General features: G+C 33.5%; 1 protein-coding gene and 1 long non-coding RNA gene across 3 annotated transcripts; both read left to right on the forward strand.

Moving 5' to 3' along the window:
• Nucleotides 1–231: 231 nt before the first annotated feature.
• Nucleotides 232–4,206, forward strand: LOC139905800 (uncharacterized). Its single transcript, XR_011780861.1, has 3 exons — nucleotides 232–701; nucleotides 865–1,903; nucleotides 1,982–4,206. It is a non-coding gene; the product is annotated as an uncharacterized lncRNA (long non-coding RNA).
• A 3,660-nt stretch (nucleotides 4,207–7,866) lies between these two features.
• Nucleotides 7,867–10,400, forward strand: LOC121120384 (uncharacterized). 2 transcript variants are annotated; one of them, XM_071889531.1, is made up of 4 exons: nucleotides 7,909–7,946; nucleotides 8,008–9,138; nucleotides 9,207–9,667; nucleotides 9,735–10,400. In XM_071889531.1, exons 2-4 carry the CDS (start codon nucleotides 8,445–8,447, stop codon nucleotides 10,236–10,238), a joined length of 1,659 nt encoding a protein of 552 aa, XP_071745632.1. In that variant the 5' UTR covers nucleotides 7,909–7,946; nucleotides 8,008–8,444; the 3' UTR covers nucleotides 10,239–10,400. The 2 variants fall into 2 exon arrangements, with proteins under 2 accessions (XP_040571185.1, XP_071745632.1); XM_040715251.2 differs by having other exon boundaries at nucleotides 7,867–9,138.
• Nucleotides 10,401–15,422: the final 5,022 nt, after the last annotated feature.

Raw genomic sequence — 15,422 nt, forward strand, 5'->3', positions numbered from 1 at the left:
TACAGGTTTTAATCTTTCTACACGATGACCTCACATCTCCCCCTTAGACGTCAAATCATAATATATTGATATTACAAATACATAATATTAATACACTTTACAAAACATTAGTATACAACACTGATTATGGAATACTAATAGTGTGTTTTAGGGACATTCTGGTTGATACGTTTTTAGGAAGCGTTTCACAAAGTAGGATGTTGTATCTTCTCAAGTGGTTGTTATCACTCCACATGTGTTCCACATCTTCTTTGAATGAGACGCCCTTCTTTCTCTTCTTCTCTCTCGCCCCCTCAAAATGAGAAGGTGATAGGCAAGTGAAGACAAAAGATAATGTTGGACCCGAGTTCTTTGTGAGAAGCCAAATACCCATTGGGCTGGACACAGTTTTTACACAATTGTCCACCGTCCCTTCAAATATGCATTGGACGCCCCCGATCTTCAAACGACGTCAACATGATATCAGTGACTGACTTAGTTGAAGTCTTTCGTAACTGACTTATGAGGGACGCCCTGAATAGCGATCGACGACGACGATATATTATGTATTCCTGTTGACCTCATTAGGCCGGAAGACACGGATTCAAAGGCCCTTGACTTTGAAGTTTGTTAGAGTGATTCCAGAGATAACGAATGTGCTAGCTAGCTCGTGGATAAATTTCAGCTTGATATCAACTGTTTAATTTCATTGGACATGTCAGGTACTTCCCTTTTTATATTTTGGAAAGATGTATTCCCCGTCGTTGTTACTGTCTCATGGATGATTGATTCATTTGGAGATACTAGAATGACTTGAAGAAAAGATTCTATTATAATCCCCAGTTTTTGTAGACCATGCCATGAAACAATTAATTCATCTTGCAGATCTGGAGTAACGTATGCCGTGAAGTCTGTTATTAAGATTTCTACAATTTTGATCCGAAGATAGACTGCACACATGCATTTCAAGCTTGAATTTTGCGCTGCTATGATGGAGACTCTTTTAGTTGAGTCCTTTTTCGATGTTGTACTCCATTACCAAGTTTTGAGAAATAGGGCACTGAGTAGCTCCTGTATCAGGCAGCACTTATAAATATATATATTTGTAAGCATTTGTTGACAGTTTCAGCCAATTTGGAGCCAAAGTTGTTTTGTAACAGTCGTTTGAGTGAGTTGACAGGAAAATGTTTTTTAGAACCTTTTCACAAATTTTCTTCTCATAATGGTAGTCGACGCACAATTGAAGGTTCATATGTATATATTTTTTTTATAGTTGATCTTTTTATGATTTAGAATGGACATATTTCTTGGAAGTGTAGATGAAACTTCATTAAATGACTTAAATCATATACAAAAAAACACCAACAACATAGCACCTGTTTTGATTAATATTAATACCTCTAATAGCTAAGTCTACCCTTTTAATTCTGTTCTGGATGTGTTATTACGGACAAATTAAGTAGAATAATTTGAGAAAAATATATGATCCTTGTAAATTGTAATAGTTAATTTATTATATGTATACCTTCTAATTGAGAATATATTCTTACAACATTTTAGGATCTATTATATAATAAATCTTGCCTTTTCTGTCAAAAAATATCGTGATAGGACTATACTCCATAATATTTTTTGCCGAAGGACAATTTGCCTAACGAACATTTTGCCAAAGGATCATTTGAGACATTTGACCGTTGTAGTACTTTATAAAAATTAAGTAATAAATTAACACGACAGCAATTCAAACATAGAGATAACCAAAATAGAGTGAAGATGTGAAGAAGAAGTTGACACCATCTTAGTTGACCAAAATATTCGAATTGCAGTAGCAATAAATAAATAATTTAGCAACATAGAGAGTGGTTCAAACATTTGTATGTAGGATTCTTACTATACCTTGTGGAACTATTTAGTTTTTAAAGACGTAAGGATGATTCATTATAATCTTTGGATTGATTGATGTATTGATAACTGTATTTTACATTCATTTTATATTCCTTAGTGATAAGACACGCAACTGGAGAATTCAAAACTTCAGAATTAAATTTCAGATACCAAGCAGTAAGTGGAAAATTCCACTTTGCTGATCTCTGCAGACGGCAGTAGAATCTTCCTGTATTCAGACTTGATTTGTGCTCCATTTCATGAAATGTAAGAATGTTCTCGTTCATGGCAATCATTTCCATTGTTGTCATTCTGTTGTTTTCGGAGGTTCTCAAAGAATGTCTTCTTGTGTAAATTTTGGATCGTACTATTGGAATACGACACAGGTGATTTACTCCATATATTTTTTGGTGTTGCTGCCGAGTCAATGGAGTGTCGATGGAATATTCCGTACCAAACATCAACATCTTATAGACAGATGACTCAGTGATGAATCTCTTCCATTCCAAATTATGTTTCGACGTGAGGTCCGTAAAAATATTTATATCAAGTTCTTGGTAAAATATTTGTAAGTAATACAAGTCTGTCTCCTAGTTGAGACCGAGGTATCTTCAGGGTAGTGCCGTATCTTTTATCAAATAATATATTCAAACTCTTGTGGGCTTAGGAATTTACCCTCCCAAAGTTAAATAAAGAAGGTTGATTTCTTTCCAATTCTATTCTGAAAATCTTTACGCTTTCAACTACTTTATATTCTTCAATTATTATGAGAGGCCTAGTGCACCATCTAGCAACAGGAAGAATGGAATTCTTTTCTACTATGATTTTAATCCCCGAAAATAGAGAAAATTTATCAAAATTGGAGAATAAAATCTCGATTCTATTCATTACTTCTCTGTCCGAATTTCTCTCTACCATCAGTGTAAAGTCATCTGCATAAAGATCAATCAAATGCTTTTCACTTTCTATGGAAACACGAAAACCACCAAATATCCGCATATGTGTACCAGACCCCTATAAGTAGAGTTTGACGATAGCTGACTTCCTCATGTGGTTGAGTCACGGCCCAAGACATTCAAAATTCCATACTATTTTTTAGTTGAAGAACTCTACAAAGGCGAAATATTTTGTTGAAATACTCCAAGTATGCCCTCTTGTCGTGCGCCGTGGATTACAGAAATCGTTCTTGAGCTGAGGGAATTACACTTTTTTCATTTCCATAGGACAAATTTCTTGGAAGGCATTGGTTCCTAAAAATGAAATGAAATCTTTAGAAACCATAATATAATTCTCGAGTGTGCTCTAATCATTTTGAAGAAATAAGGAATTCCAACTCTCAAGCCATTCCAACGTTGTTTAAACATCTAAAACCTAAAATTCCAAGGCTCACCAAAAACTCGAACAAAACCATTTTCATTCTGGAGAACAATGCTGAAATTCAATAATTAAGATAATCTCAAGTAACTTTTTTACTTCGCATTTCAGGTAAAAAGCAAGATCTCCACAATTTCAGGATCAAACATACTTGACTCCTTATTTAGAACCTCCTACTTCCGGAAAAAAGAGAAATAGACATAGTGAACATAAATCTAATTTCATCAACAATAGAAGATGAAACTTCTTTTAATGATATTTTTTTTTTGTATTAGTTACTTTATCCTTAGAAAATAATAATTGTATGTATTACAGATATTTCTACTAAAGTAAAACATCTAAAGGAAATAAATACCAACATACAAATCCAACTTGGAGTCTATGAAGCAGAAATAAAGGAATTCAAGAAGAAGTTGAAGGAGAAAGATGTCAAAATTTGTGACGCAGAATCAAACTTTAAGTCTTTAAAAATACGCCTCACTTCGGTATTTAATTGAAACCATATAAAAATTTTAAGTTGCAAGTCTTCACATTCTCAAAATTGGTCTAATAAAAGCATCAATAATACACTTCAGTTAAGATTCGTTGAGGAACTATATGTTGTCCAATTCATCTATTGCTCCAAGAACTTTTTGGATCAATTTTCAAAAATAGAAGCTTTATTCAAATCTTATGTAAATCAATTGAAAAAAAATTGTAAAATCAATAACTGAAGTAGTGGTTCCATTAATTAAGACGTCTGTAAATTTCGCCATATGTAATAAAATTTTAATTTTTAATGTGTCTGATTATGATAGTATAAGAATGCTCACACATTTACAAATGTAAACTGCGATTATCAAAGAAAATAGAATAGCTTCTTTTACTTCTTCTAAGACGATAATGTGTATGCGAGATTAAGTAAGTTAAAGAAATTATTCAATTTTTTCATAATAATTAAGCTCAATAAAATTAATTTTTTAGTATTAATTTATTGTATTAAGATCTTTTTTGGCCATTTGATATATGTCACAAGGGGGTGCTGAAATTTCGTGACATAACTCTTCTTATAGGGCTCAAAAGCGAAGAACTTCATTATGGATTTTTGTAATTTGTTTAAAAAAATGTTAATGTAGAGAAAAAAAAATCCTTAAACCAAGCCCCCCCCCCAAAAAAAAAAAAAAAAAAAAAATATTTAGTACCCCTAGAAGCATTTAAACAATTTATCCTCATTGTAATTTCTGTTCGAGATTGTTTTTTATTAACACAACATATAACTAATATATATATTTATATATTACAATTTAATAAGGATCACACATCTGTCTACTAATTATAAGAAACAGCATACATATGTGTGTAAATTCAAAATGATAATTATTTTTTTGTACTTAGATATCGGACTCTATAAATTGAGGAGCAAATCGAACAGATTCACTTTCAAGGCAGTTGAATGAGTCAAAGAGATCATGTTTCGAATAGTGTGATTTATGAAAAAAAAAAAAAGATTTAATTCTTCTCCATGCTTACTTTTTTTCATATACATAAACACAAGTGTGGAATTAGGTTCTTGACTACAGTACACTTGTTCTCATATACAATTGGCGATAATGTATATTTACACAATTTTTTTAATAGCTGTGTCATTATAAAAAAAATCAAAATAAATTATAGGAGTTTGCTAGAGTAGATAATATCTTACAGTGTAAATAAGCGGAACAATGTGGTCCTTATTTTATCACACAACCTCTTATTGTTTCATTGTTGATAGTGTAATTTTTTTGTGTAAAATATCATCCTTACCTATACAGAAGTAGAAATCCTAGAATGAATCATGATTATAGTTGTAGAAAAAATGATAAGTACAATACTTGTTATCTTAATATCCTGGAGAGGTAGAAGTAGTAAATAAAAAAACCGTGTGTAATTTTGGGGATGTTAGAAAAAAGTAACAGAAAATCAATATGATAACCCTGGCATTTTGAAGAATGTTTTGGAGGAGAGCAGGTTTTCTGTTATGACGTTTGATTAGATCAGCTTCAATCAGCTGTGACAAGAGGGAAGAGGGGGAAAAAGAAATAAACAAGGACATTAGCAAGGATTACTCCAATTTCTATCTTTAATTCTACTCTGAATCCAACAAGGACTTGCAATTATAATTCTGCAACAAATCCTTAGGATTACCCTTTGTTTTTTAGGAGCACACATGAAAGAACAATCAGTTTTGGAATATATTTGAATCCAATTAGTGATAGGAAATTCACTGCTCAGGAGTTAAATAATATTGACAACAGCAGAGGAATAGAAAATTCATTCTTTAGAAAATATATATTCGATTTACATCAATAGTTATAAGTACTTGTTGGACTCGGAGTAGAATAGAGAATCAAAATGGACGTAATGAATTAACTAGATACGGTGGGGGATGTCTATAAATATTCTTCTTCGTATAGCTGCTTGCAACTAAGCGTTACTTAAAATGTTGATTTTTATGATACCACAGATGACGAGACTTCCTCAGTTCCCCCCTCATGACCTATGCAACTAACCTTCGCAGAAATAATTTTGTAAATTCAGTTATATAGACAAGAAGTAATTCCTGGCTATCTTTTTACTAAATACGGAGAAGTTTTAGCGTTTATTTCCTTCATCTCAAAGCTCCTGGCAGCCAATTCATGAAACGTCCTCCAAAAGTATTTATGTATACTAGACGACAAAAAAGTTATATTTTGGCAAATATTGTGAACACCTATAAGGCACTAGCTTTTTAGCTTAGATAACAGCGAAGCTGTTCTCCTTCAATATATTCTTCCCGTTTGAGGGCTACCAAATAGATTTTTGATTAAGTGCCATCCCTTTATTACCCGGTTAGTGAACGTGGTAGAAAAGAAACCTCCAAAATAAAACACGACTTTAATTAAAACATAAACGATTCAAATAATTGTGTAATTTACATTTCTTAATTTTTTACATTTAATTTTTAAAACATTTCTTTCTGAATATGGATTACTTTTTGCCAATTTGTGCGATAGATTTTGATTGGGTTCCGTATATTATATATAATAATATCTACAAAAATATCCAAGAAATCAAAAGGAATGACTTTTAAGTAAAACATTTAGTTAAGCTTAATGAACCTCAATTAAAAATGGCTCAATATGTAAAAAATCCTAAATATGACCCTATTAAAATAAATAAATAATTATAACCTGATTGAATCTTTCAGAAGTATATGGGAAAGAATTGGCGATAAAATGTAGATTCAAAGGAGCGACAAATATATTTTTTTTGTAATCTTGAGGTATTTAATATCCCAGTTACCTTAAGGACAGGTCACATTTTCGACAAGTTCAAGTAGTCAGTCCTTATTTAGAACTGAAGACTGCAGTCCTGTTTTCTATAAGTCTGATCCAGTTTAGTACTAAAACTTAAAAAGTTCGGTCCTTGATGAAGTCACTCAACTATATTTTTCTTTTTTCTATAAATTAGTTAGAGTACTGACAGTTTGAAGGATTATAGACTTAAGGACTCGTGCCAAAGAATGAAAGTACCGCTCACAAGACTAGACTGAACCAAATAACTAAGGACTGACACATCACTAAGTCCAAGTATTGAGAAGGAATACATCATGATAGAATATAAAGTATGATTTCCAAGGAATTCTTAGTATATATGAAGCAATGCAACTAATTATGCATGTATGCTGATAGGAATCTAATGGCACAATCAAGCAAATATTTTTTTCTATTGTCAAATATCCGTAATTAAATTACATATGTCCACAAAATATGTATATTAACAATGAAGGTATATTTTTATAATGATACGAAAATATACGTACTATTTGTGACAAAATCTTAACTAACTTTTTCATTTGACGACCTATACAATTCAAAATTTCGATTACGGGTACTTCGGAAAAGTTTTCATGTGTTCAGAAAATACTCAATCCCAAATTTCCTTTTCTTAAGATATTTCTTCTTGGTCGCACATCTAATTCAAAGTTTGAAATGAGACAAAAGTTATTTATTTTGCGAATATGTTTTAAATAATGCAATCATCATTATTTTGCATAAATTAATTATGATTCACATTATTCTTACCGATAAAAAATATAACTAATGTTTTTTTCTAAAGTTATTATCTTGGGCCAAAATAGGGAATAATATAAAAATAGTTGGATCTTTTTTTTCTGTAAATGAAAAATAAAAAGGATGAACACAGTATGTTGGCCATCAAATTTTCTTAACTTTTTTTTTTGTTTATCAAAATTATTTAATGCAAAATCAATTACAAATGTACTGTTAAAAAGAGTATTTGTCTTTTTTCATAATTTGATTAATATGGGCGACCTAAAAATGACCTTGTAGGACAATTAAATTTTACATAGGTGATTGTCATGCCATATGTACCAGCCGTAATCAAAATTCAAAAAAGTTGAAAGTAAAACCGCTCGACTATACAAAAATGATATCGTTTGCTATTATGATTGAATATCGTTTTATCACATCATCATAAAAACACACATATATACTGTTGATAATGTTAAGTATTTAATTGGCATATTGTAGGAATGAGATAATTGGGTACTTCCTGTTGGGAGGTCGCTTTGAAGTGTTTTTGTTCCATTTGTGACGTGATTTTTTTATTAATATTTACCTAGGTGCGTACATATTATATTGTTTTATTTTTAGAACTGTCTTGTGTCTCTGTTTAGGAGGACGTTTGAAGTAAGTTGAGTTAAGCTAGGATTTGAATCAGATTTAAATTCTGTGATTAATCTAAATAAAGGTGTATTTGTGAAACGAAAGAAGAACGACACTTAAAGTCTCGCGAGCGAGCCCCTTTTTGTTTCCTTTCCTAAGCTGTCTACATATGTGTATTGTACACACACGTAAAGGTAACTTGGAGGCTCACACTCACATACACACACAGGTTAATCGATTCAAAGCGCGAAAAAGTTATTTTAGGTTGGTGCGCCTTTTTTTTTCTAATCAATTCTTAATGAAAAAATAAAAAGCAACATGAAAGATTCCCAGTTGAGAAATTGCCTTTTGAATGTTACGGTGCCTGCAGCCTGGTCCAACCTTTTTCCTCTTCTTCTTTCCTTGAGTGACTTCACACCCCTTCTTACAGAAAATAAATAGAGTATTATAATTATTACTTTCCTTGGGCTAAGCCAGAAGAGTGGAATCTCCTTGGAAACTCCTCTCTCCTCTCAGACGAACATGAGTAAAGTACCTCCAATAATTCACCCCATTCCTCTCCCTCCTGGGAACGGATCCTCCCTCTTTGCCTCACAACTAAGAAGTCTCTATGGATTGGATCCTTCACTATCCGGTATTGGATCCTCTCCATCCACATCACCGAGCAACAATCATTCTACACTCATTGCAGCGGCTGCAGCGGCGGCTGCCGCCAATGCGGCTAATCCAAATCTTCTTCCTACACTATCAATGCTCTCCGTACATCACCGGCAACTCATAGAACTTCAAGCACGCTATGCTGCAGCTGCTAGGCTCGCTGCCTCTGGCCTTCAAATTCCTACTACACCATCACCAAATCTTCTCAGCAGCAGCCACTCAGGGGTTGCAGAGTCCTCTTCGCCTCCTTCTTCTCTCATCACTGTTCCTAAACTTGCTGTCTCGTCATCTTCATCCTCTACAACAGCAGACTCTCCGCCTTCTCCTACTCCTCTGCCTCAAACCTCTCTCTCCCCTTCCCATCGACCCTCTTCGCCGAGCGATCTCCCACCTCCACGAATCATTCCGGAGCATAGACCCACTGGGAGAGTTCCTGGTATGATTGGGGGATCCAAGCCAAAAGTTGCTACTCCAGAGGTTGTATCCAAAATTGAATCCTATAAGAGAGAGAATCCTACTATTTTCGCTTGGGAAATACGAGAAAAACTCATATCTGACGGTAAGTCCTTCAATATAAATTAATTTATTTTTTTACAATCTCCTTACTATACATTTTGGACTTGACAGGAGTTTGTACAAATTCTACAGCACCCAGCGTCTCTAGTATTAATCGCATACTCCGAAATCGTGCTGCCGAGAGAGCTGCAGCCGAATTTGCTCGTGCAGCTGGCTTTGGAGGTATTTATGGGAATGGTAGCTCTCCCTATTCTTGGAATGGATCCCCCGGCAACCCTCCATACTCGGGATCCTTTCTCTCTTCTCTAAATACTTCAGGAGGGTTGAGCCACGGAACCTCAAATGGAGGGGATGATCTCAACTCTTTATCTAGTCCTAAGCTTGAATTGGACCAAAAGTCAGAAGGCGGATCCTCTGATGATGACCGACCTCAGTTCCGAAGAAGCCGTACCTCCTTCAGTCCAGATCAGCTCGAGTTTCTGGAAAAAGAATTCGAAAAAAGTCATTACCCGGATCTTAAAACTAGAGAGGAACTCTCGTCTGTGACGAAGCTCTCTGAAGCAAGAATTCAGGTAGGATGAGATCATTTACAATATTTTTATCTTGATGGTTGTTAAATAATTTAATAATATGTATCAGGTCTGGTTTTCAAATCGTCGTGCCAAATGGAGACGCCATCATCGCATGAGTTTATTCAGACCCTATGATCTGAGTGGCTCAAAGGGAAGTCCCATGTCAGGGCACGAGTCCCCCAGTCCACCCCTTTCCAATGCACCTACTGTAGTACAGCACACAGCACCCTCCCTCCTTCCCTTCAGTACAGGCACATCTACAGCAAACAATTTACCGGGTGGACTGAGCCTCATGGACGGACATGTACGGACCTTTCCTCCGCATCTCATGTTTCCCTTCCCATTGATCTCCCTAAAACAACACGCTAACTTACAGGCAGCCAAAGACATTTGTCCCAAAGATGATGAAGAAGAAGAGGATGAGGACATTGGGGATCATCTTGTTGAGGGCAAGCGAACCGGAGAAGAAGAGGATGAAGATCTGGAAGTAGAGCACGAAGCCAAAGAGGAGATCGAAATGGATCAGGAAGATGATTCTAAGGATGACGACGTCAATGTGGATGAGTCCTAACTCCTTGTTGTTGTTTTTTTGCAGTCCGTTTTATCCATCATATTATTACGTCATTCCTTACTTTCCTTCATTTTTTGCACCCTTCCTAATTGTCTTTTTCACTCTCCAAAAATTGTTTATACTAGAATTATATTAATAATAAATAAAGATTTCATGCACCAAGCCCGCTGCCTTTTAATATCTTACTTCTTTTTTATTTTTAACGGCCAATGCTCAGTGAGCATTAAAGATCACAGGTGAGCGTCCTCCTACCAGGGTGGAGATTCTCTGCAGAACCAATGAGCATTAAGGAGAAAGGTTTGGTTCTACGCAGCGTCGAAACCCCCTACCTCACGCTCTATACAAACATCTTATGGATAGTCTACACGTGGACACATAATATTAAAGTAGGTTCACCTATTACTCATAGAGCCTCAATTGCTCAACATTAAACTCAATTAGACAGGTACATAAAGGCTCTATGCAAAAAAAGAATAGGATTAGGAAGGCATTCATACTTTGATTCGTCATGAGATCATTGAACTCAATAACTCATTCGGCAATATGTACAAACTAAAAAGTAAGAAAATGATATATTAAAATAATAAAAAAAACTGTCAAAGACCCTCTATTAAAAAAAATTAATATTAATAATGTACATAGTCAAAAACTCAACACAGTTGTTGTTTAAACATAATTAAATGAATATTCGCTCACTACTGAAAAGCATAAAGAGCAAGCAAGTCACAAAGTCATAAAACATACACGGGTGGAGACACTCTACGCAGAGCAAAGATTTAGCAACAATTTGTTAATAAAAACAAGAAAATGAAGCACGGCGTTATTTCGCTAATACATAAGATATAACCTGTAATTTTTTTGTCAGCTTTCGATGTGCCTAACTTCTTTTGCAATATAATTAGTTATTATGGAGCTTTTTAATAATCATAGAGAAATGGTGCCATAGTTGGGAAGAATTGGGGATAAATGCTACCAACTGATTCTGGGCCTTTCGTCTGTTTGGGTGAAAAGTTGAGTTATGCAATAAAAGATACGACCTGGAAGATGATTTAATAGTAAAAAGTTATATAAATGCAAACTAGGTCAACTACTGATTATCAGACTCTCCTGAAGGAGTACAGAATCAAACTTTCGATGAGGACTGACCTGTAATCACTCGTTTTGATCCAAGGGTCAAATGCAATGTAGAAAACGGCTATAGGAGCTGGGGCTATTAGTTATATATTATGACTATGATCATACTTTGTTCAAAAAATATATACCTAATAGCACTTTGCAACAAATAAATAGAGTGGACAGTGAAAAGTTATAACTGGCTCCGTACTTTTTTTTACAAGAAGATCAAAATTTTCACAAAAAAAGTTTCCAAAAAAAATTGATTTTTTGGGAATAGGTATGGATTTTTGAAAAAAAATTCTAAAAAATTTAATATTTTAAGAATAACTATGGATTTTGCTAACTTTTTTGAAAATAACTAAGGATTTTCGAAATTTTTTTCCATAAAATTAAATTTCTCAATTTTTTTCTAAAAATTTTAAGTATTGGATTTATTTCAAAAAAAAATTCCCAAAGCCAAGCCCTACCCAAAAATATAATCCTTTGGATACCCCTAAAACTAAGTCTAAAATTCTTGGCTGTCTTCCCTCATCCGGCACTCTAAAAAATAATTGATTCAAATATGTACATCAATTATTGGAATGCATGTAAATAGGAAGTAAAAAAAAAAATTGTGATTTCACCTTTTCTTGATGTTTGTTTAAAATTATATTGATTTTGACTCAACTTACAAAATTAACAGTATATTGTTAATTTTGTAATAAATTAAACCTGCTCCTAGTAATTGAACTTAAAACAAAAAGAATTGTCGCAACTATTCCTCGACTCCCCTAAATACATATACATAAATTTATATTCGGAAAAAAAAAAAAAAAACCCGGCGAAACGTTACTTTTTTTATGAGGATTTATTCAATACTGAAAAGATCAATTTGTTTATTTATTTATGAATTTTATATTTTTACAATCTGCGAATTCATTTGACAAACAAGTAATTACCGCCTCACTGCAGGTACTCATAAATAATATGTAGATGGAGTGTCATTGTTTGGGGTAATAAATTTGCTCCTCAATCAAATTGGTCAACGTTTGCTCCTGATTAAAATCTATTTACTTCTCTTACTCTTCAAAAAAAAAAAAGATAATAATAATAATGGATGCAATAATTTGTTAAACTAAAAAAAAGAAAAAAAGAATGGAGAAGGCAAAACAAAGACAGAGGAAATAAATTGAATAAAAAATCTAACAAAAAAAAAAAAAAGAAAGAAGAAAACACCACAACTAGAGATAACCACTGAATTGAAAACACAATTAATTAACTTTTTATTTTTCCGGGAGTCACTCTTTCGCCTATTTTCAGTGAAAGAAACGAAAATTACATTGAATCATAAACGAATCCCGCCTCAAGGCGTTGGGCAAGTCTCTAGGTATATATACTTATTGTACCAATCTTATTCATCACACATACAAAAGACAACGATGGATACACGTATATACATACCAATGTCATTTTGGTCAAGTAAAGAAAATGATGACAGCCCAAAATCCCCCCGCTCCATCATTTTGTAAACCGTTAAATAAGTAACAACTTTTCCCTGGTGACGAGTCAGGAACGTTCATTTTATTTGAACTTCAATTTACTTGCGTTTACTGCAGATTCGCATACTACTTAATGAATAATGAACAAAAGTAGAGTTTCCGAGGTATACACGGTCATTAATATTAGTGTTGTATTGATTATCGAGTCGGTTCGTAGCAACACCATTATTTTTTGACTATAGTCAAATAGAGGTGAGACGATTTTTATATACGAAAAAACAAGTTTGTTTAAATTATAATGAATATAAATTGAGTTGGCTTGATTTTCATTACACAACCTCATTAAATGATGTTTTGAGTTGTTTGGCGCTGTTTTTCTCAATTTATTTGTAAATCAATCACAGTTTATAATGAAGTTCTTCTCATCTCTGAAGAAATGGACTGAACATAAATATCAGAGCTGAGTAAGTTGATGCAACTTAACTTTACTTAGATAAGTTAAAAAGTTAAGTTAATTAACTTTTAACTTAACTATTTAATTATTTAAATAATTACAGAATAATTTTTATAATAAAGCTTTGAGAAATTAATTAATTAATTAATTTTAACTTACCCAAGTTTTGATGAGGGAATTTAACTTAAATGACTCTAAAGTTAATTAGCTTAACCTTAACTAGTTAATTTTCATTGAAATGGAAATTAACTTTAATTCAACTATTTATAAAAAAAATAAGTTAACTTGCCATCCCTGATGAATATACCACGAATTGCACAATTTTACTATTAGTATTACAATAATTTTGAGACTATATGAAAGAATTAAACAATTCTGTATAATTTTGTATACATTTAATATTCAAAACAATTTTATGACAATGATATTTTTGAAAATGAATTTTGAATATGACACCTGTTGGCTGCAATATCAGCTTCCAGGCTGCAGTGGAATTTACTGTATATGCTTTTGATGTAGATATCTGACTGGCAGTTCAATGTTCATTACCTGGGCTATTTAGTCTAACTCATAGGGTTCATGTTTGGCATTTTTTACAGAACCCTTCTTCCTCACCAACGTTTCGGACTTGCTGACGGCGTAGATTCCCAACTACTTGGAGTGTGCAAATGGAAGTTTGTCGATCATGTTCGGGTGTCATTTTCTCGACTTTTACGTAAGCTAAAGAGCTAAGGTTTGCTTTGTTGTGACTAATTGTTTATGCTTTAATACATTGAAAAATAAATTAATTTTTGTCACTCAACTTGATTATACTGACCACTATAAGATTTTTTTGCAAAAAAGGGACGTGAATCGCACAAAATGGTCATCCCTGATAAAATTTGTAAACTGCTTCAGATCTTTTACTTAGATGTGTAAATGTAAATATTTTGTAATGCATACGAGAAAAACAAAAAAAATTCAAATAAGAAAAAATAGAGAATCAAAAGTATGACCCTATTTGACTTTTTGATCTTATGTACGTAAATGAGGAATATCATGGAAGGAAAGTAGGTAGGGAAGTACCCAAACACTTAAAGGTACATATTGCAAATAATTGGAACTACTAAAAAAGAATAAGGTAGTCTAGAGAAAAAACTGTTTAATTCGGGAGAAACATAACTAAAGACTCACCTTTTTTTCATTAAATATCATATCACATTATGGGGATTTTTTTACTCTTTGTTTCTTCTATGTGAAGTATTTTATGTACAGTGTACGGTAAGTAAAACGTGGACTGTTAATTAATGTTTATTTTCTCATTACTATGAAAAGGTTTAGTGATTATTTTTTGATATTCTGTTTCCGTCGTCCTTTTTATATTTTACATCATTTCATAATCATGAGCATGCAAGTAACAAAAAGGAAGATAATTTCAGATCTCCTTGGTGCTAGAGTTGATGTGATGAAGATTACGGACATTGTTAAATGGTCTAAGAGCCTGGTTTTTAAGTTGCCCAAGTTTGGAAAAATGGAGAAGACCTCTCCAGGATATGAGGAAGTGTTGGGCATAATTTAAGAGGAATACAAAGTTCTTGTTAAGTTTGGAGAAGAATATAAAGAAGGATCCCACCAAGTCTCGCCAACGGGTTTCTGGGCCCCTAAAACTATCAAGAGGGAAATAAAGCACAACTTGGGATTAGTTTCTTTCCCAAGGACCCTGTGCCACCTTCTGAAAGAGGGTATGAAAGCCAGGAGGCTCGAGAGGTGTAAGAAAATCCTCGTACAGATAAAGGAATATAGGTCAATTATGAAATTTTCCTCGGAAAAGAAGATTCTCAAAATTGGTCAATTCCACAACCGTCAGAACGACCTCTGGCTTGCAAAAACAAAAAAAAGAGTTTCGAGGAATTTACTACACCAAATATTCGGCCCAAACAATGGTTCTCGTCTTTGTGTTCTCTGATGGAAAGAAGATGTCTCCATTCTTTTTCAGAACTGGACATAATATCGGCTAGGAGGACTACGATAAGGTGCTTAGGTACATCTTCTTGCCATGGCTAAAGACAAACTACCTGGAGGGTAACTACGTGTGAACTTAGAACGATGCCAAGTTCCAAAATGTCTGTTCCTGATAACAAAGCTCCATTTTGGTCC

Source organism: Lepeophtheirus salmonis, chromosome 6 (assembly GCF_016086655.4).
Source record: "Lepeophtheirus salmonis chromosome 6, UVic_Lsal_1.4, whole genome shotgun sequence".
Classification (NCBI taxonomy): domain Eukaryota; kingdom Metazoa; phylum Arthropoda; class Copepoda; order Siphonostomatoida; family Caligidae; genus Lepeophtheirus; species Lepeophtheirus salmonis.